Consider the following 23,672-nt stretch of genomic DNA (forward strand, 5'->3'; position numbering starts at 1 on the left):
GAGTTAACAATCAGGCGAATGGGACAATTTTCTTTATGAACCTTTGGCTGTGCACGCAGTTTTGGTGCCGAGGGATTCATTGTTATGCAGTTACGTATTTCATATTTGTTCAGTAAAAAGTTACAGTTTTGTAGTAGCTTTCGGAGTTTAGTTTGGAATTTTACTGTAGGATCTGTCTTTATTTCAGTAATATTGTTGGTATGGAAAAATTGCAAGGTTTTCTCTACATATTCTCTTTCATGCATTATGATTAAAGAATTTCCTTTGTCAGCTTTTACTATGAGTGCTTTACTTTCAGACAGTTTGCTGTTAATATTTTTCAAATCTTTAAGTTCAGTGTTTTTGCGGGTATTATTTGTTTGAAGTTGTTTCATTATCAGTTTATTTGTCTTGTATGCAACTGCATTTTTCTCACATGTGTCTAGTTTTGCTGTGTCACAAGCAAGTTTTGTGCAGGCTATGGGGTTTTTAACACTGTGATTATTGAGATTTGTTCCAATATTATGTTTCAGACCTTTATTTAATAAAGTGAGTTCACTGCTGCTAAATTGGATGTCAGTTGTATTAATGACTCTATCAAAAAATTTGTGTTGGCTTAGCTGTTTGTTATTATCAAACTCTGGATTGTTCATAGATTTTAAGGCTCCAATTTTCTTTTTGTGTTTGGATAGGATAATCTTTTGTTCTTTGTCTACTTTATCGTCTATGTGATAATGAAACAACTTCAAACAAATAATACCCGCAAAAACACTGAACTTAAAAATTTGAAAAATATTAACAGCAAACTGTCTGAAAGTAAAGCACTCATAGTAAAAGCTGACAAAGGAAATTCTTTAATCATAATGCATGAAAGAGAATATGTAGAGAAAACCTTGCAATTTTTCCATACCAACAATATTACTGAAATAAAGACAGATCCTACAGTAAAATTCCAAACTAAACTCCGAAAGCTACTACAAAACTGTAACTTTTTACTGAACAAATATGAAATACGTAACTGCATAACAATGAATCCCTCGGCACCAAAACTGCGTGCACAGCCAAAGGTTCATAAAGAAAATTGTCCCATTCGCCCGATTGTTAACTCAAGAAACAGCCCTGCATACTTCATAAGCCGTAAATTAAAAGACCTCATTACCAAATACTATACATTTGAAAATAACTACACCATACATAACACACATGAACTCATAAGCTTAATTAAAGACATCCACATCCCACCAACAGCTAAATTAGCATCACTAGACATAGTCAACCTGTACACGAACATCCCTGTAAAAGAGACTATTAACATTATAAGAAACAATCTGCTTAAATATAAGAAAATTAGTGTTGCAGAGATCTGTGAACTCATAGAAATACTTTCACTTATTCTAGAGCATAATTACTTTAGCTTCAACAACAAACTGTACCAACAACATGATGGTTTGGCAATGGGAAGTAGCCTAGCTGGGATATTGGCTGACATCTACATCAACCATATAGAACAAAAATTGTTTTCTGCCAACTAGCACATGTCAAACAAAATAATATACTACAGAAGATATGTTGATGATACAATACTGCTTTTTGATGGTACAAGCAATGAAATAGATACATTAGCAGCAGATCTTAGCAAAATGCACAAAAATATTAAATTCACAGTTGAACATGAAACTAATAAAAGCATTAACTTTCTTGACCTGAAAATTTGCAATAGTAACAATAAACATCAATTCAGTATTTACAGAAAACCTACCACCACAGATGTCAGTATTAGCAACTCATCTTGCCACCCCCGCCAACAAAAAATGGCATATTTCAGAACGATGCTACACCGAATTAAAAAAGTACCAATGAGTGACACAGACCAACAAAATGAAATCAATATAATTAAAACAGTTGCTCATAATAATGAATATAAACCCACAATAATAGAAAAACTCCACAACAAAATGCAGACAAAACCCACAGATCCACTTCACAGCAGTCACTTCAAGCCAAATCAGTGTGCCACTGAAGCCAAACCTAAATATGCTACTCTCCCATACATAGGCCCACTTTCATACCAAATAGCAAACTTATTTAAAAAGAAGAAAAATATCAGAATCAGCTTTTCCACAAATAATAAATTACAACAAAAAGTAATCCATGATGTATACACCTCCAAGAGTCCCTACCGTAAATCAGGAATATACAAACTCAAATGTGATACATGCCCAAAATTCTACATTGGACAGACAGGCAGAAGTTTTGAAATTAGATACAAGGAACATATTGACGCTCTAAGACTTGGTAACTTGAACAAATCAGCATTTGCAGCCCATATTGCTGAAGAAAACCATTCAGTGGGAAGCATTGAGGACAACTTAAAGATTTTGCATCTAACAGAAAAAGGAGCCACTATGAATATATTAGAAGAATTAGAAATACACACACACAAAAACAGCAACCCAGACTATATCCTTAATGAACAAACAGAGTTGGCTAACACCCCTTTCCTGAAAAATTTCCAAAAATTACTTTCCAGCCTCCAAAGCAAATAATATTAATACACCTATCTGCAGATCAAGTAGAAAATTTATATGTTACTATAATTCTCATGCTGCCAAATGTAATAAAATAATATACTATTTTACCTATACAGTTCTACATATATATAAAAAACTTTATAATTAAATTAGCAATAACAGATATATATTTAAAAAAAAATAATTTCAATCTCTCTGTACTAATGTAATAGACATTACAGTTTTGTAAAAGAATTTATGATCCAGTTTTGTAAAAGAATATATGATCCTTTCCAAACATAGGACATCATTGTCAAATGTTACGATATATCATAGCATCTGTGACACCCATATGTTTGTAAACTCTTTGTATGTACCAAAACATGTGGTGCGTGGTTGGAATGATCTCAGCGACAAATCTAAAGTGTACAGTGAGAACTATTACGTGTGCAACAACGAGGATGCAGTGGAAATGCATTTACATCGATTGGATGAACGTTATGGAAACAATCACTCGAAACCGACGTTTCACGTAAGTCACATACAACGAAAATCTGCAACGCAACCATCTGTGTGTGGCGTGTTTGTAATTATGTTTTATTTATATTTTAGGACAATTAATCTATAAAAACACACCAAATGTCAGAAAGAAAGCGTGTAAACCGTCTGATGATGAATCGCAACGATTCGAAACCGGTAACGGTTTCCTTTGAATAAAGGAACTCAAAGTAAATTTGTGGCTGGTTGCTGTCATTACACTATCAAAAGAGAATCAATTCCTGATTAACATTCGTTATAGAATAAAACCTTCCCTTACTTGTTATTAAGTCTTTCATCTACAATGGTGCTTTGCTGCAGAGACTTAGCAGTGTCGTACAACGTATAACCGTCAAATTGTCTGTCCAGTGAAAATGATGGATATAAAACATCCCTGGACGTTAAACCATTCATTTAGAATGGATTTTCCTTTTTGGTTTCTCTCTATCTTACTGCATCAAGTGGAATATTCACGGTATTGTGTATTTGTATTCTACTGATTGTTGGCAGTGGTTTACTCGTTTATTCATACGCTTGAAAGTGACAGTCAAAAAGATCGAACGTTGGTCTTATGGAAAAATGTATTGGATGTAACAGCAAAAAATATCTTTTGCTTAATTTCACAGTAACATACGAACTACACAGAAGCAAGAGTTAATGAAAGCAAAACTTTTCTCACATGGAGAACGCTTTGGAATTTCTCGCGAACTGACGAAGTTTTCGGGAACTAGAAGATCATGGAAAAGAAGATGCTTCATTGGCCCATGTCGATTAGACCGAAAAGTGATCAATCATTCTGCAAATGCACAAATAATATATGCAAAGAACACGGGGGAGTTATTTGTGCAGAGTATTACTTTTAATGAGCAAATATTCTGGTGTGGCTCAGTGAAACTGACAGTTCATTATTCTATTCTCGAAAATTATACAGTAATTTATAATACTGTGTTTCGTGTTAGACTAAAATCAAGGTCACAATATCAAAATAAACACTTTCTTACTTATTCTGTGCTACCAACCCCTTCAAAATTTGATCATATTTCCTTTAATACCAGTATTTAGTACTCGTTTTAAGGTAATGCAGGCACTCATGACTCCAAGGGTTAAACAATACCTATTTCCGATCCAGATATTACCGGAGACAAGGAATACAAAAACAAAATGATTGGTATACTTCGCTTAGTTTCATTCCATAATATCGTAATTATTTGAGATAATTCATAGAGCAGTCCGAGTTTGAAAGCGTGGATTATAAAATACCAGCTGTGAATACCCAAGAACGTCATGTAGAGGCCTGTTGAAGAAACTGAGGTTACTAACTGCTGCTTCCCAGTGTGTTTATGCCCTAGTGAAATTTCTCTTAAATAATACAGAGCCTCCCAGAAATGGTGAGACAAACTGCGGGATGTTGCAGAGGGTATCTTGGGGAACAAATCGAAAACAGGAACACGTGATTGGAAACGCCACACAACGACGCTACAGGGCGTTTGAGTTATAGGCGCCAGCACCTGCTACGAGGCCACACTTCCGGCAGCAAACGTGATTTTGTACGCTGCTGGATCGTAGGCGGAACGTCTTGCAGTGCTGTTTGTTAATCAGTGATCTACCGTATTGCAGGGATGTGGACTGTTATATTTCATTCACTGTTCCAAACATTTCCAAACATTTTCTATCGGAGCGAACTAAGTAATTTAACACGCCTGTCATGGTGCAATTCTGTATCCTAATGTTCGTCAAAGCAAGAACGAAAGTATGCAGCTCTGTGAAAATAGCTGTTGTCGCCTTGGAAGATACCATTTTCAGCATACTCGTCATAAGAGAGGGAAGGATATATTCGTAAATTGTTATTTCTCACTGTCATAAATAACTACCAAAAATATTTGTTACCGAAAAATAACGATTATCGGAGTAACTAACACCCAAAAGTAATACATTAGCACATCTCTGCTCATCATGAAGATGTAGAAAAAAGGTAACAACTGGTCACTGACAATCTTGACGTAAACATCCTGATTCATTGAAGAATTTTCTGAGGATATCAGCTGAGTCGTGATGTTGTTTCTTTGCAATGTTTCGACGCATTTACTACCCGGAACCTTCAGTTCACCTGAAGATAACGAGTAAGAAACTCACCGAAACGTTATGAAAACATTACGTCACGACTCGGCTGATAAACTGAGAAGATTTCATCAGTAAAATACACTGCGAAAGTCTGCATTTCGATATCCTGGTTGATGTTTACGGTAATTTGAATGATTCGGCCAAAGTCATGGTATGGGATACACCCCTAAAAGCAAAAATAATCACTTCTGGTCTGAAGCATGTGCTCCCCACACTGTGGGATAACCGTCTTATTGGGCTGTAGGTTCACTCGATGCCTTGCATCATTTGAAAAGAGAAAAAAATCGTCAGACCACACTACATGTATACAGCCAATTTTCTGCGTTACGTGGTCCAAACGTGCAGTTCCATGTGCTACTATGATCAATAGATCTTACGAAGTATCCATGTCCTTATTTCCACTGAATACAGTGGCCTTCACAATGTATTGCGAATACATAGAGAGAAGGATCCTTTATCGTATGATTATATGATAGTGAAACAAACACTGGTAGCAGTTACTTCTGTAAAATATCTGGGAGTATGCGTACGGAACGATTTGAAGTGGAATGATCATATAAAATTAACTGTTCGTAAGGTGGATGCCAGGTTGAGATTCATTGGGAGAGTCCTTAGAAAGTGTAGTCCATCAAAAAAGGAGGTGGCTTACAAAACACTCGTTCGGCCTATACTTGAGTATTGCTCATCAGTGTGGGATCCATACCAGGTCGGATTGACGGAGGAGATAGAGAAGATCCAAAGAAGAGCGGCGCGTTCCGTCACAGGGTCATTTCGTAAGCGTGATAGCGTTACGGAGATGTTTAGCAAACTCAGGTGGCAGACTCTGCAAGAGAGGTGCTCTGCATCGCGGTGTAGCTTGCTGTCCAGGTATCGAGAGGATGCGTTTCTGGATGAGGTATCGAATATATTGCTTCCCCCTACCTATACCTCCCGGGGAGATCACGAATGTAAAATTAGAGAGATTCGAGCGCGTACGGAGGCTTTCCGGCAGTCGTTCTTCCCGCGAACCATACGCGACTAGAACAGGAAAGGGAGGTAATGACAGTGACACGTAAAGTGCCCTCCGCCACACACCGTTGGGTGGCTTGCGGATTTTAAATGTAGATGTAGATGTAGAATGTGCACTCGGAAAATGGCGGAGGCTAGACTTGCATTCACGAACAGCAGCAGTTTCTGCCGGTCTGAAATCAGTTCTCATTGACAACTCTCGCTGCTCGTCTTCTGTCTGCTAGGATGGGACCTTTATACATGCACTGTTCTTATTGCCTGTAACGTGACTGTGAGTAGTATACCATCCCATGTAATCAGGTTGACTAGTGCGCATCGGTACACCAAGAAATCGGACAATTTGACTTATGGTTTGGTCAAGGGGACTTCCTCACATAATAGATCGTCTTTATCGTTCTCATCGTCTCTCCGTTGAGCCATCTTACTCCAGTGCCATGCGCATTTCACACCATTGCCACGTCCTGCGCCAGTAGAACCAGCTGTACGGTGCTACGAAATGACCAGTGTGCTCGTTTAATATGGTGATTAATATTTGGTCTGGTGAGATTACAATAACTGTGAGTTCGTATCTTTGAGAAGTGCGGAATACCTGGTAACTACAACGCCGCTTCCACAGCTGCAAGCCGGGAAGAGCACTGTGAATAGCAGGTAGAGGAAGATGGCGGCGTTGACTACGACGCAGGCAGCGGTTGGCAGCAGGACAGAGGCGTAGAAGGCGGCTCCTTGCGGGTAGCACAGGAAGTCTGAAGCGCTGTCCTGACGTAGCGGGTAGCCCGCCGTGGGTCCCGAGGCTGCCAACAGCACCCCCACCGGCAACAGCGGCGACAACCACGAACACGCCGAACACACCAGCACGACGTGCGGGACTCGTGCCTACACACACGACACAACACACGTCAATGCGTCGTTGTGATTATATAACATGGGTAATCATTTACTTTTCAATACCGCCTCGAAAAAACAATGTTAGGCAGTTAATTTATTGTTTACTTGTCTACAGAACTGATATAAACTGAAATTCCTGTTCCACAGTACCTTACAAATGGCTAGAGGAGCCGAAACAAAACGTTGTAGCAAATTGATAAACTGGAGTGTTGTAGGGTAATTTGTTTTAAGGGGGGTAGGACGTCAAACGGGCCGACTGGGAGCAGGAGAGGCACCACAGGACATTTTAATTTCCACTGTCTATAATTTTACAAATAAATTCACAAAACTTTGAAAGTATGATCAGGAAGGATTCAGGATTGATACTCATAGTAGTGGAAGCTCAAAAACGTAACAAAATACATTTTTTTTACATGTGAAATTTCATCATTTTTGCGCTTACTACTGGTTGCATTTGTTGCTATAGGCACACTTTTCTTCCTAAATAAGAGAGATACTTCGATAAATTTTGCACACCATACAAGCTATTGTTACATGTGTATGAAACTCTAGAGTTTATTTAATTTATGAAAAAATGAATGAACTGTTACATTTTAAACTTCTTGTTTAGAAAAAACTCAAATTTTATAGTTAATTATCTCAATTTTTACCACAGTTTTTAACAGATTTGGAAAATTCTAGAGTTTCATACACCTGTATGTACTGCTTGTTTGGTGTGCAAAATTCATCGAGGAATCTCTCTTACTTAGGAAGAAAAGTGTACCTACAGAAACAAATGCAGCCAGTAGTAAGTGAAAAAATTATGGAATTTCAAATGTAAATAAAAGGTATTTTGCTACGATTTTGAACTTCCACTGCTATGAGAGTGAGTCCTCAATCCTTTCTGGTCATGCTGACAAAGTTTTATGAAGTTATTTGTAAAAGTATAGACAGTAGAAATTATAATGTCGTGTGGTGCCTCTACTGCTCCAAGTCGGCCCGTTTGATGTTCTACCCCCCTTAAAGGGAAACAATCAGTACTGGGTTAGCTGAAGCGAACAGCAGCGACACAGAATCGCATGACGCGTTGGTTGGCCGGTAGGGAGGTGAGGGGGGCGCTAAAGTTTCCAGAGTGGTGAAACAAATCTAAATTGTTGTGACTTTCGTCCGGCCGTAACTGTAGATTCTTTGATTGCTCTGGGAGAAGGCTCTGGATCACGAGAACATCCGATGTAAGGAAATATTATTGTTATTAAACATCAGATTGAGAAGGGGAAGCAACATATACTTGCGTGGCTCCATTTCCCGTTAAGAAAGTGCTGCGTACCATTGTGGAACAGCGAGGCTTTGTGCGAGCGATGTGCGACTTGAGAAGTAGAGTTTGCTAAGAAATTCCCGGACGCCACTCGCACTGAAAATGTAGCTCAGGGCCAGTTTAAAACTGAGTTGGAAGAATATTACAAGGGGGGGGGGATGTAAGTAGTATGTTAACGTCGGCCTCGACTGTTCTGTCCACACAATGACACGTCGGACACGGTTGGCAATGTGAAAAAAAATTTGGCACATAGGAAGTAAATGATTAAGGTTGTCCAACAACCAAAGCAAACAGATTTACAGTAATTGACACTATAATTATGAGCTTGGATTTAAAACACATATAACATTTTAACACATAAATCAGTAGCCATGACAGAGTCTGACTGGTTTGAAAAGTTTAGAAATCACGCAGAAATGTTCATTCATTAACCACTCTGCGTTTTTCACACATCCTAGTCTCACATGCAACAAAATAACGGTATATCTCTGTAGATTTAAACAAATTACAAATCTTATAATGACGCCTATGTAATGGTGCGTTCGTATTTTACAGGAGATAAAAAGAGAGTGATATCGTCTGGCGGTGGACGATGGATTGTGCGCTTGTTTTTGTAACATTCAAATGTCTCCAGAGTCTTTAATATCGGTGTTTTTACATGCGCGCTGAATTAGTCTATAGCTTCTTAGGCGCGTCAGTGACGCTGGATTCATTTCTCCTTGTACGAGGTGCATTCAGGTTCTAAGGCCTCCGATTTTTTTTTCTAATTAACTACTTACCCGAAATCGATGAAACTGGCATTACTTCTCGACGTAATCGCCCTGCAGAGGTACACATTTTTCACAACGCTGACGCCATGATTCCATGGCAGCGGCGGAGGCTTCTTTAGGAGTCTGTTTTGACCACTGGAAAATCGCTGAGGCAATAGCAGCACGGCTGGTGAATGTGCGGCCACGGAGAGTGTCTTTCATTGTTGGAAAAAGCCAAAAGTCACTAGGAGCCAGGTCAGGTGAGTAGGGAGCATGAGGAATCACTTCAAAGTTGTTATCACGAAGGAACTGTTGCGTAATGTTAGCTCGATGTGCGGGTGCGTTGTCTTGGTGAAACAGCACACGCGCAGCCCTTCCCGGACGTTTTTGTTACAGTGCAGGAAGGAATTTGTTCTACAAAACATTTTCGTAGGATGCACCTGTTACCGTAGTGCCCTTTGGAACGCAATAGGTAAGGATTACGCCCTCGCTGTCCCAGAACATGGACACCATAATTTTTTCAGCACTGGCGGTTACCCGAAATTTTTTTGGTGGCGGTGAATCTGTGTGCTTCCATTGTGCTGACTGGCGCTTTGTTTCTGGATTGAAAAATGGCATCCACGTCTCATCCATTGTCACAACCAACGAAAAGAAAGTCCCATTCAAACTGTCGTTGCGCGTCAACATTGCTCGGCAACATGCCACAGGGGCAGCCGTGTGGTTGTCCATCAGCATTCGTGGCACCCACCTGGATGACACTTTTCGTATTTTCAGGTCGTCATGCAGGATTGTGTGCACAGAACACACAGAAATGCCAACTCTGGAGGCGATCTGTTCAACAGTCATTCGGCGATCCCCCAAAACAGTTCTCTCCACTTTCTCGATCATGTCGTCAGACCGGCTTGTGCGAGCCCAAGGTCGTTTCAGTTTGTTGTCACACGATGTTCTGCCTTCATTAAACTGTCGCACCCACGAACGAACTTTCGACACATCCGTAACTCCATCACCACATGTCTCCTTCAACTGTCGATGAATTTCAATTGGTTTCACACCACGCAAATTCAGAAAACTAATGACTGCACGCTGTTGAAGTAAGGAAAACGTCGCCATTTTAAGTATTTAAAACAGTTCTCATTCTCGCCGCTGGCGGTAAAATTCCATCTGCCGTATGGTGCTGCCATCTCTGGGACGTATTGACAATGAACACGGACTCATTTTAAAACAATGCGCATGTTTCTATCTCTTTCCAGTCCGGAGAAAAAAAATCGGAGGTCTTAGAACTTGAATGAACCTCGTAAATCGTCAAAATACGTCATTACAATACATACAATATTATACACTGGCAAATAAATGGCTCTTGGCTTTCATTACTCAAATCAGTGTTTTATGTGACGAGATGTGGCGGTGTGAAAATACATCTCAAGTCTTAGCAAACTGGAGCACATGAAATATTAGTTCACTTTATTACATTAATGAATAACAAATTTACTTAACTTTGACACACTTCTTTGCCGTAGGAGTACTGGAAGATTTACAACCGTCGCTGACTAGCCAAGCATAAATTTATGGACTTACAAACTGTTCTCTTGCTCTATGAGTACAATGTTCAGTCTTTCCTGAAGTACATATTCATCAGAAACTTTAACATTTCTTTGACCTCACACTGAAATGCTCACTCCTCATGACGTCACGAACTGCGCAGACGCTCCCACGCTTAGTCCTGTATTGATTTTGATTTCTGGCGCGAGGGCACTGCTGTGCTGAGGAGAGGAGACAAGCGGTAGCGCATTGCTGAAGATCGCTGGTATGGTATGACAGAGGAAGTCAAAGGCTAATAATGAGGGTGAACAAAAAAGCAGTCACAGGAATTGCTATCACGTCGTTAATTAACATCCTCAAAAAGGAAAGAAATGTGGCGATGAAAATGATGACAGATTAAGTTCCCACGATATAAAAATGTTATTTATAAAACGGAATATATTACTATCTAATGCATTCTCATGTATGAACTGTGTTTATCGTCTGCAAAACAAAATTGTTACTTTCACTCATGGTATTTTTTTGTTGACACAGTGCACTCAAGGCTCCGTTCAGTACTATTTGGTTTTGTCACAGTTCATGGTGTTGTTTCTTTCCTGGCAGTCTTAATTGTTTATTAATAGTGACTACAGTGTGAACAGATTTACGGATGAAAAACTGGTCGATATGTATATTGTGTATAGGTCCACTGAATGCAATGCACGAAGTCATTATGCTGAACTGATCCCATTGTATCGGCAGCGGCATCACGGGTTCTTTTACAGTGAGGGGTGTGTATTGCTCTGCGTTTTGTGTTGTACGTTTTTTGATTTGATATTACAGGTTATTTTACTGGTGTAGACGTATTTTTGAGAAACAAAGGTAATTGGTTCCACTAACCGAATAAATCGTAATTAAATTATAGCCTTTTAACGAGCCACTGGGGCCTCAAACCAGAGGCGGAGGGTTCTTTGTATACCCATGTCCCTTCCCCCTTTCCTCTTCCAGTTACGAATGGTGTCCGGGAAGAACGATTGATAGTAAGCCTCCACGTGAGCTCGAATTACTCTAATTTTACCTTCATTGTGTTTTCGCGAGAGATATACGAAGGAAGATGTAATATATTGGTTGGCTCTTCTAGAAAATTTATGTTCGTTCTCGGAACTTCCTATTTATTTCATTCCTAAGTGATTTATACTGCTCTATCCCTGTCTTTCCGAAAACATTTTTATATTTCCTACTGTCAACGGAAATATTTCTTCTGTTACCCACGATTTCTTCTGAGTAAGCTTCCTCTTACCTATGTTTGTCTGTCCAACGCCTGCGATTGCTCTTTTTAGAGTTGTCCCTCCCCGTTCAACTCAGCTGCCTACTGTGATATTCCTTATCTTGGTAGCCATGTATTTAGTAGACATCAAACACATCTCACCATTCCTCAGTACTTCGGTTCTTTCACACTGATTCTTCCACGCGAGTCTCTGAAACTTCACCTCTTCACTACTAAATTATGGTCTGATTCCATGTATGCCCCTGGGTACACCCGATAATCCAGTATCTGTCTAATCATGGTGAGATACAGCTGTAATCTTCGCGCGTCTCCGGGACTATACTGAGTGTACCTCGTCAACTGTAACAACTGAAATATGGATTGTTTCGTTGATCAAGATTTGTGCAATATGCACCTCATGTCTGAGTATACCTTGTCCTTTTCAAAAATGGTTCAAATGGCTCTGAGCACTATGGGACTCAACTGCTGTGGTCATAAGTCCCCTAGAACTTAGAACTACTTAAACCTAACTAATCTAAGGACATCACACACATCCATGCCCTAGGCAGGATTCGAACCTGCGACCGTAGCGGTCGTGCGGTTCCAGACTGTAGCGCCTTTAACCGCTCGGCCACTCCGGCCGGCCCTTGTCCTTTTGTGGTAACTGAAATATGGATAGTTTGGTTGATCAAGGTTTGGCCAATAAGCACCTTATGAAAACGTTCATTGAATGGAGTGCAAGAATCACACAGTGACGCAATACTGCTACAGTATCCCACAGTGACATCAGCCCCATCACAGTAGTGTAGCGGCTGAAACACCGAAAGCCGGGACTGCAGCCCAGCAACAGAAACCAGGCCGCAGATACCAGCCAGTGACCTACCAGCTCAGCAACGCCACCAGACAAGGCTCCCTCAGACAATGCTTCAGTGTGAGGGACTCCACATCAGGCCGCACATCCCTGCTCCAGATATGTCGAAGTGAGCTGTTCAACCGTCAGCACGTGGGAACGGGGTTTCAACCCCCAGGATCAGCCTGTCGGGAGGTCATCGCAACTGAGCCGTCCGATGACACACAGCCTGTGGCGGTCGTCGCTGCATCTATGACACTGCTTCCGCCAGGCCACAAACCAACGACCTCTGCCTGAATGTCCAACCTGGGCACAGGGACATCGTCTCGCTGCTGCACCACTACCCAGCAGCTGTAGCAGCCCGGCCGCCGTTACAGTACACGGGGAATGCCTTCATTGAGACGCCACTACAGGTGTTCTGGGGTCCGAGGATCACCTCCCGCCATCTGCAGCCTGTGTGTTTCAGTTGTGGTGAACCGCGTCTGTTCGTGTTCATCAATCAGGTTTTCTATCAACTGACTGGCTGCCTTTCTCACCCACTCCATCGCCAACTGCAGAAGAGAACAAGTCGCCCACTCCTTACCCTGTTATAAACCCCGTTATAATATTGTCTGAGGGTTATTGGATTAATTTTTTACTCTGTCAGTTTTGGTATCTGTTTGTTACTAAATGAAAAAGTGACGAAACCCGCTGCCCTTTTCAACCTTCTCTATTTCCTCTACGAATCGTATCGTATACGGGCCCCAGACTGATGGTAATTATCCGAGTATCAGTCAGACGAATGTTTTGTTAGTTACCTAGTAGTCCTCGGAACTGCTTGCCGTGATCAGCCGTCACAGTTTCTCAGAAAATATCTTCGGACAACCTCCGAAATTTTGTTGGCGGTGTTCGAGTTCCTTTTCTGCAGCAGTCAGTAGAACACTTGTGAACTCTGTACTAATAAACTGTCATCATAAATTAATTAATTTTGAAGATTAGACTTATTAGTTACAAATCTCACATTATTTGGTAGTTTCCACTTCTAACAGTGAGTATAACTACAACCGCTGTGACCGTGGTTGATGTCATTATTATGAGTATCCAATATTAATGACTTCCAGCACTGACTACAATCAGTTTCCGTCGTTTGACGATATTTAGGGATTTGTTATGAAACATATCACTACGTTTTCTAGGTCTTACACACACACTCTCTCTCTGATGAAATCAAAGTTCTTTCACATATGTAAGCCCAACAGTGATAATGCTTCCAGTTACTAGTAATAATAACTTAAGGTACATTATGTGTAAATAGCTTTCAGTATACGTCTCTCCCCTGTTAACGTTTGTGTTATATCCGCTTTTATGACTTTCACTGGACCTCGCGCTTCACGCCCATACACAGGTGTCATATTCGACAGATGCCTCGATGTTCACTCTAATAAAGCCTGTCTTCCACACAGACCGTATGGCGTTTCAGAGATAACCTCTGCGGAGGACAGAGAGCAGTGGATAACACGTTGGCTACGGTCAGCGGTGGGCTAACGTGTACCTGATCTGACTGATGTTTATTCGGTTCTTCGGTTCGGATGTACTGCAGTGTGCGAGAGAGAGAGAGAGAGAGAGAGATGATGGAAGGTACCGAAGATGATCAATACCACCTGGGCTAATAACACAGCCCCCTGTGCGGCTTCATTAACCACATATATCTACACTCATGCTCATAAATTAAGGATAATGCTGATACATGGTAAAACAACGCTCTGGTTGGCGGTTTGCGGGTTTAAATCACCTCGGGGTACGACCATGCGTTGCATTTGACTTGCTGTCGTCGGACGGTGGCGCTGGCGGCAGTCCACATACGCAGAGGTGCGTTGGTACATGTCAGAGTATGGTGCATCGAGTAAGTGTGCAGACGTTTTCATACGTACTAATGGCGACTGTGTGTTGAAAATGGCTCAAAGAACACATTTTGATGACATTAATGAGGGGCAGAATATTAGGGCGACTGGAAGCTGGTCAAACACAGCAGGTCGTAGCACGGGCCCTCCGTGTGCCACAAACTTTGATTTCAAGATTATGGCAACGATTCCACCAGACAGGAAACGTGTCCAGGCACGTCCAAAGTGTACAACACCACAAGGAGACCTATATCTCACCATCAGTGCCCGCAGACGGTCACGGAGTACTGCAGGTAGCCTTGCTCGGTACCCTATCGCAGCCACTGGAACAGTTGTCTCTAGACACACAGTCTACAGACGACTGAACAGACATGGTTTTTTCGCCCGGAGATCTGCAAGGTGCATTCCACTGACCCCTGATCACAGGAGAGCCCGTAAAGCCTGGTGTCAAGAATACAGTACATGGTCACTGGAACAGTGGTCCCGGGTTATGTTCACAGACGAGTCCAGGTATAGTCTTAACAGTGTTTCTCGCCGGGTTTTCATCTGGCGTGAACCAGGAACCAGATACCAACCCCTAAATGTCCTTGAAATGGACCTGTATGGAGGCCGTGCTTTGATGGTGTGGGGTGGTATTATGATCGGTGCACGTACACCCCTGCGTGTCTTTGACAGAGGAACTGTAAAAAGTCAGGTGTACAGGGACGTCACTTTGCACCAGTATGTCCGCCTTTTCAGGGATGCTGTTTCCCACCTTCCTCCTGATGGATGATAACGCACGGCCCCACCGAGCTGCCATCGTGGAGGAGTACCTTTAAACAGAAGACATCAGGCGAATGGAGTGGCCTGCATGTTTTCCAGACCTAAACCCCATCGAGCATGTCTGGGATGCTCTCGGTCGACGTATCGCTGCACGTCTTCAAACTCCTAGGACACTTCTGAAGCTCCGACAGACACTGGTGCAAGATTGGGTTTCTGTACCCCACCAGCTGCTCGACCACCTGATCCAGAGTATGCCAATCCGTTGTGTTGCCTGTGTAAGTGTGCACGGTGATCATATCCCATACTGGTGTCGGGGTACATGCGCAGGAAACAGTGGCGTTTTGTAGCAGGTGTGTTTCGTGACGGTTTTCTCAACTTATCATCAATACCGAGGACTTACAGATCTGTGTCGTGTGTGTTCCCTATGCGCCTATGCTATTAGCGTCAGTTTTGTGTTGTGTGGCACCACATTCTCCAATTATCCTTAATTTATGAGCATGAGTGTATTTCACATGCCCATAGTACGTTATGCTGCAGTGTTCACAGGTTCGGTGCTCTTCCTCGGTCCACCTCTAAGCCTCGTACTGCGTTGTGTCCAGACACTCCGGGATGACGATGGCATTGAAACAGAGGATGACAAGCGTAAAGCTGAAATACTAAACACCTTTTTCCAAAGCTGTTTCACAGAGGAAGACCGCACTGCAGTTCGTTCTCTAAATCCTCGCACAAACGAAAAAATGGCTGACATCGAAATATGTGTCCAAGGAATAGAAAAGCAACTGGAATCACTCAACAGAGGAAAGTCCACTGGACCTGACGGGATACCAATTCGATTCTACACAGAGTACGCGAAAGTACTTGCCCCCCTTCTAACAGCCGTGTACGGCAAGCCTCTAGAGGAACGGAAGGTTCCAAATGATTGGAAAAGAGCACAGGTAGTCCCAGTCTTCAAGAAGGGTCGTCGAGCAGATCGCAAAACAATAGACCTATATCTCTGACGTCGATTTGTTGTAGAATTTTAGAACATGTTTTTTGCTCGAGTATCATGTCGTTTTTGGAAACTCAGAACCTACTATGTAGGAATCAACATGGATTCCGGAAACAGCGATCGTGTGAGACCCAACTCGCTTTATTTGTTCATGAGACCCAGAAAATATTAGATACAGGCTCCCAGGTAGATGCTATTTTTCTTGACTTCCGGAAGGCGTTTGATACAGTTCCGCACTGTCGCCTGATAAACAAAGTAAGAGCCTACGGAATATCAGACCAGCTGTGTGGCTGGATTGTAGAGTTTTTAGCAGACAGAACACAGCATGTTGTTATCAATGGAGAGACGTCTACAGACGTTAAAGTAACCTCTGGCGTGCCACAGGGGAGTGTTATGGGACCATTGCTTTTCACAATATATATAAATGACCTAGTAGATAGTGTCGGAAGTTCCATGCGGCTTTTCGCGGATGATGCTGTAGTATACAGAGAAGTTGCAGCATTAGAAAATTGTAGCGAAATGCAGGAAGATCTGCAGCGGATAGGCACTTGGTGCAGGGAGTGGCAACTGACCCTTAACATAGACAAATGTAATGTATTGCGAATACATAGAAAGAAGGATCCTTTATTGTATGATTATATGATAGCGGAACAAACACTGGTAGCAGTTACTTCTGTAAAATATCTGGGAGTATGCGTGCGGTACAATTTGAAGTGGAATGATCATATAAAATTAATTGTTGGTAAGGCGGGTACCAGGTTGAGATTCATTGGGAGAGTCCTTAGAAAATGTAGTCCATCAACAAAGGAGGTGGCTTACAAAACACTCGTTCGACCTATACTTGAGTATTGCTCATCAGTGTGGGATCCGTACCAGATCGGGTTGACGGAGGAGATAGAGAAGATCCAAAGAAGAGCGGCGCGTTTCGTCACAGGGTTATTTGGTAACCGTGATAGCGTTACGGTGATGTTTAACAAACTCAAGTGGCAGACTCTGCAAGAGAGGCGCTCTGCATCGCGGTGTAGCTTGCTCGCCAGGTTTCGAGAGGGTGCGTTTCTGGATGAGGTATCGAATATATTGCTTCCCCCTACTTATACCTCCCGAGGAGATCACGAATGTAAAATTAGAGAGATTAGAGCGCGCACGGAGGCTTTCAGACAGTCGTTCTTCCCGCGAACCATACGCGACTGGAACAGGAAAGGGAGGTAATGACAGTGGCACGTAAAGTGCCCTCCGCCACACACCGTTGGGTGGCTTGCAGACTATAAATTTAAATGTAGATGTAGATGTAGATGTAACTGCGAAGCTACGATTGCCGCTTGGAGAGAGCCACACGCCTGTTGTTTCGCGAATGGTGAGTGCGCGTCCATGTGAAGACGACGGAGGCCGAGGTGTGTGCAAAGCAATGGACAGGGAGCGATGAACGCTTAGACGGCTCAGCCTCGTGGAAGCAGTGTCCTAGTGGTCGATGTGCTTCTTAGGCAAGGTGTAGATTTCTATACTGGGGAGTCGTCAGTGAAGCGGCAGGCAAGACTTGGCGTCCAGAGATGCAGACATGGAGATATGCGGACACAGTGATGTTCGGGCACGGAGATCTGCGTTTAGGGGGATGTGCAGACACAACCAGTTCACAGAAGTATTTTCCTGGGCTGAAGGGGTGGGTACCCTGCCCCCACGCCCATAGCCTCTCGGACGCTTGCCTTCTCCCCCTCCCCTCATTCAATAGCTGTGTGAATGAGATGCTGGTCGAAACACTTTTCCCTTTGCTTACTATGCTTCTGAAGCTAGGACAGGACGTAATGGAGATTAAAATGAAAAAGGGAAATTGTTGAAATAATAGTTCGTGTTTCCTACTCTATAAACAAACAGAAACCATTACGTGACCTCAGGACAACCCTTAAGTAGCAGGATATGCATCAATGTATATGTTCATACTTCACATTTAAAACCAAGCAAAAACCTAGATCTTCTTTTTCAACAGTATTTTAACACCAAACTCTTAGCTGGCGTACGTTTATACAATAATAAATATACCTGAGACTCCAGAATGTCGTTTATAAATGATTCTGTGGAACACTGCTTTCATCTTGAATAGTGAGAGTTTTAGCTTGTCGAACTAAATCACAGTATTCCATATCCTAACTGTGGGCAACTGATTTATACAGTAACTGATAGTCTGCAAAACGCACTCCAGTCTCACAAAATTATGACGAATTAGTAAGGAATCGGGACATATAGGTGTTGGAATACTTAGGTACATGCTTATCAAAATTTAAATCTGTATGTACTTAAGGTTTCTATTTCTGTTTGTTTACATTTATATATTACATTTAAATATTGCTGATCTTCATTCCACATGAAATAATAATCATAAAACTAAAAAAAAGTTAGTTACCTTTATTTAATTAACTAAAAACATTTCTGTGTGACGTATTTTCACGACAGCTATACTACTGGCTTTTGCTGGCATTACAACACTAAACATTACTCAAATGACGTTCTTGTCGCCAGAAATTTCAGTTACTCATAAGCTTCTCTCTGCTGCTATATCTTCTCTAATTACCATGTTTTGTTTCTCTATTCTGTCCTGAGAAATCGTTAGCAATTTTTCATTAGATACAAGAGACATCGGATTTCATGTAACAAATTTAGTAGAGCATGTCGTTATTTTTTCTCAGGCATTCGCTTTCGTATATTTTTAATGACATAGCTAATAAAATAGCGAGAAATACTTCGCCGTTCTTAGACGGCTTGGCTTCTTTAACTCGCGTTTCCAAATGAAAATACTGAAATACGTATTGGGGGAGTGATGGTGGCTTTTATAACTTAGGTGACAAAAGTCATGAGATAGCTACGAATATCGTGCCCGACATCCTTTTTCCTGGCATAGTGCAGAGTTTTCACGTGGTATGGACTGAAGAAGTCATTGAAAGTCGCCTGCAGAAATACTGACCCATCGTGCATCTATAAACATCCATAATTGCGAAAGTGCTACCAGTGCAGGATTTTGTGCAAGATCCGACCTCTCGAATACGTTCCATAAATGTTCTATGGGTCTCATGTAGGGTGATCTAGGTGGTCAAATCATTTTCTCCAGTTGTCGAGAATGTTCCTCTATCCAATCGTGAAACATTGCGGCCTGGTGACATGAGACCGTTGTTTGCGAGCATGAAGTCCATGAATGGCTGCGTATGGTCTCCAAGCAGCCAAACATAAACATTTTAAATCAATGACGCTTCAATAGTACCAGAGGATCCTGCCCATTTCATGTAAATACAGCCCACACCATTATGGAGCCACCAGCAGCTTGCTCAGTGCATTGTTGAAACCTTGGTCCGTGGCTTCGTGAGGTCTACACCAGAGAAGAACCCTACCATCAGCTCCTACAAACTAAAATCGCGACTCCTCTGACCAGGCCACGGTTTTCCAGTCGTTTAGGATCCAACTGATATGGTTGCGGGCCTAGGGCAGGAGCTGCTGGCCATGTCGTGCTGTTAGCTAAAGTACTCGTGTCGCTCTTCTGCTGCCATAGGCTATTAATCCAAAATTTTACCCCACACTCCTAACGCATACCTTAGTCGTAAATCTCACATAGATTCCTTTGGTTATTTCACGCAGTACTACCTGTCTGTTAACACTGACAACTGTACAGGTACATCGCTGCCCTAGGTAGGTAAATGAAATCCATCGACCACTGCGTTGCCTATGGTGTGAGGCCATGGCCTGATATTTGGTAATCTCGGCACAGACTTGACACTGTGGGTCTAGGAATATCGTATTCCCTAACGACTTCCGAAATGGAATTTCCCATGTATCTAGCTCCAACTAATATTCCATGTTCAAAGTCTTAATACCCGTCATGCATCCGTAATGAGGTTGAAAACTTTTCCACGTGAATCAATTGAGTACAAATGACAGTTCCGCCGATGCAGTGCCCAGCCAGGCAGTTGACGGTTGGAGTGCTGACATCACAGTTACAGATTTTCTGCGGAAAACAGTCATGTTGGCCACTGATGCACCACATATATGGATCTTGATAACCCCTTTAATTCAACTAAGGCCTGAAGATGGAGCATTGAAGAGCTGAAACTGGTAGCTACACGATAAATGCACTACTAGCCATTAAAATTGCTACACCACGAAGATGACGTGCTACAGACGCGAAATTTAACCGACAGGAAGAAGATGCTGTGATATGCAAATGATTAGCTTTTCAGAGTATTCACACAATGCTGGCTCCGGTGGCGACACATACAACGTGCTGACACGAGAAAAGTTTCCAACCGATTTCTCATACACAAACAGCAGTTGACCGGAGTTGGCTGGTGAAACGTTGTTGTGATGCCTCGTGTAAAGAGGAGAAATGCGTACCATCACGTTTCCTACTTTGACAAAGGTCGGATTGTAGCCTATCGCGATTGCGGTTTATCGTATCGCGACATTGCTGCTAGCATTGGTCGAGATCCAATGACTGTTAGCAGAATATGGAATCGGTGGGTTCAGGAGGGTAATACGGAACGCCGTGCTGGATCCCAACGGGCTCGTATCACTAGCAGTCGAGCTGACAGGAATCTTATCCGCATGGCTGTAACGGATCGTGTAGCCACGTCTCGATCCCTGAGTCAACAGATGGGGACGTTTGCAAGACAACAAAAATCTGCACGAACAGTTCGACGACGTTTGCAGCAGCATGGACCATCTGCTCGGAGACCATGGCTGCGGTTACCCTTGACACTGCATCACAGACAGGAGCGCCTGCGATGGTGTACTCAACGACGAACCTGGGTGCACGAATGGCAAAACGTCATTTTTTCGGTTGAATCCAGGTTCTGTTTACAGCATCGTGATGGTCGCATCCGTGTTTGGTGGCATCGCGGTGAACGCACATTGGAAGCGTGTATTCGTCATCGCCATACTGGGGTATCACCCGGCGTGATGGTATGGGGTGCCATTGATTACACGTCTCGGTCTCCTCTTGTTCGAATTGACGGCACTTTGAACAGTGGACGTTACATTTCAGATGTGTTACCCTTCATTCGACCCCTTCGAAACCCTACATTTCAGCAGGATAATGCACGACCGCATGTTGCAGGTCCTGGGCCTTACTGGATTCAGAAAATGTTCGACTGTTGCCTTGGCCAGCACAATCTCCAGATCTCTCACCAATCGAAAACGTCTGGTCAATGGTGGCCGAGCAACTGGCTCGTCACAATACGCCAGTAGCTACTCTTGATGAACTGTGGTATCGTGTTGAAGCTGAATGGGCAGCTGTACCTGTACGAGCCATTCCAGCTCTGTTTGACTCAATGCCCAGGCGTCTCAAGGCCGTTATTACGGCCAGAGGCGGTTGTTCTGGGTACTGATTTCTCAGGATCTATGCACCCAAACTGCGTGAAAATGTAATCTCATGACAGTTCTAGTATAATATATTAGACCAATGAATACCCGTTTATCTTCTGCGTTTCCTCTTGGTGAAGCAATTTTAATGGCCAGCAGTGTAAGATCGTAAGAACGGCTGTAGGCGTTTCATTTTTTTACAGTAGTGTGTAACTGTGGTGCCCAAAACCTCCAGTCAAAAGGATGGACATAGGTGAACACAATAGTTGATGGAGGGGTCGGGAAAGATGCGACAGATTGGAAGGAGAGATTTGTGGGCATCACCTGCTCGAGGGAGGCCTTCCATTGGCCGGCCTGAACTACCTGGCAAAGGTGGCGCCCGCAAACCTCCTGCAGACCCTGTCGTCCGCACGTCTCCCTACCTGCCCGTGTCTGGCCGGCCTACCTGCGCGCCGGCGACAGTGCTGAGGCGCAGCAGCTGCAGTACGGCTGCTGCGGTGGTCCAGGCGGCGGCGGCGAGCAGCGCGTAGTGCAGCGCCACCCCAAGCGCGACGCAGCCGGCGGAGGCGCGCGGCTGCCACCAGCCCTGGCCGCCCAGCGTCACCAGCGCGAACAGCAGGTCGCGCGCCGCCACGGCGCCGCCCAGCTGCAGCAGCACGCGGGACCTGGCAACACGCCACGCGCGGCCGCCGTGAAGCCCCGACACCACGAGCATCACCTCATAGGTTAGAAGACGCGTGCTTCTCGTTCTACATTTTGAACCACAACTCCGCCGACAAAACTGAAAGAGGGCGATGTGTCTGAACAACACCGACTCAAAGGAAGGCCTCGGCGCTTGTTCGTGACGTCACGTCAGCTACGTATGGCGAACGCCAGGTCTGTTGCAGGCATACTGATACTGGTGGTGTCTCCCTCTCTGACACAGGAAAATGTGAAACTATTGGCGGTAGTTGACCAACACATATTGTTATGAGAGATTTCTGCAATCAATTAATTGTGCAATTCATTACACTTCTTAACAAATAGTGTACTCCTGAACTTAAATTTCCACCTGTTTTAAAGATTGACATACAAAAACAAATTCATGGTCCAGCAGTAACAGAACTCGTGCTTCTTTACCTTATTTGTAAATCTGAGGAAGTTACGTTTGTACTGGTTTGCTTTTACAAGAAACTGTGAACATATTGGTGCTCTTCTTTAGGTATCTTGGTTGGCTATGGGGTGAGGAGCACTGAATGTTAATGAAATATCTTGCGATTGTACACGTTGGGGGAGGGGGTGGGGGACAAACAAGAGGCAAAAGAGAGATACTAGTTTTAACAAATACAATTTTTTTTATCTTATAAAGTTTCTCCTTTCAGTTGCAAGAGGGGAATATTTATCTTTTCTATTGTGCATGTTTAAAAAAGTTTAAGCTCAGCAGTATTTTCGATGTATGAACCTATTTTCTTTCCTGTTTAGAATTCCTTTCGCTGAAAACGACTGTAAACTAATGACTGACAACAGTTGGACATTTACACATGTAAATTAGTTCACATTTCCAGTGACGATGTCAAACGAAAACAAATAAATAAAAGAAACGAGTTCATTGTAAGGGGGTTGGGGTAAGTTTCGATAGCAAAATGGATCAAATAAATTTCCGAAGCTTGCAATTGGGCAAAGCATCTTCTCATATTGATCTACGTTTGTTTCGTCAGGATTCAGTAATATAGAACTAAGATCTTCATTTGTAGCTTTACGATAGTAAGAAAATCTTTCATCTAAATAAAACTGCAGAATCCAAAACAATACCAAACAGTTTGTCCAAAAATAAGAGATTTATAGTCATAAGCACGTCCAGGCGTTTCTGCCTGCAGCAGACCTGGCGTTCGCCGTGCCTAGCTGACGTGACGTCACCAACAAGCGCCGAGGCCTTCCTTTGAGTCGCTGTTGGTCTGAAGCACACAATTATACACCACAACATTTATTACGAGCAACATTTTATAAA

The 23,672-nt window shown here is 42.9% G+C and overlaps 1 protein-coding gene across 1 annotated transcript in view; it reads right to left on the reverse strand.

Annotated features, from left to right (window-relative positions):
* The window catches only part of LOC126153021 (adhesion G-protein coupled receptor D1-like), a 47,784-nt gene extending 25,384 nt beyond the window's left edge, over positions 1–22,400 (reverse strand). Inside the window, exons 1-2 of the mRNA XM_049916042.1 lie at positions 22,131–22,400; positions 6,745–7,028 (exon numbers count right to left, since the gene is read on the reverse strand). Of these exons, the coding sequence (XP_049771999.1) occupies positions 6,745–7,028; positions 22,131–22,400 (554 nt within the window). The remainder of the gene's footprint in view (positions 1–6,744; positions 7,029–22,130) is intronic.
* Positions 22,401–23,672: the final 1,272 nt, after the last annotated feature.

The sequence above is a fragment of the Schistocerca cancellata genome, chromosome 2 (assembly GCF_023864275.1).
Source record: "Schistocerca cancellata isolate TAMUIC-IGC-003103 chromosome 2, iqSchCanc2.1, whole genome shotgun sequence".
NCBI classification, from domain to species: Eukaryota; Metazoa; Arthropoda; class Insecta; order Orthoptera; family Acrididae; genus Schistocerca; species Schistocerca cancellata.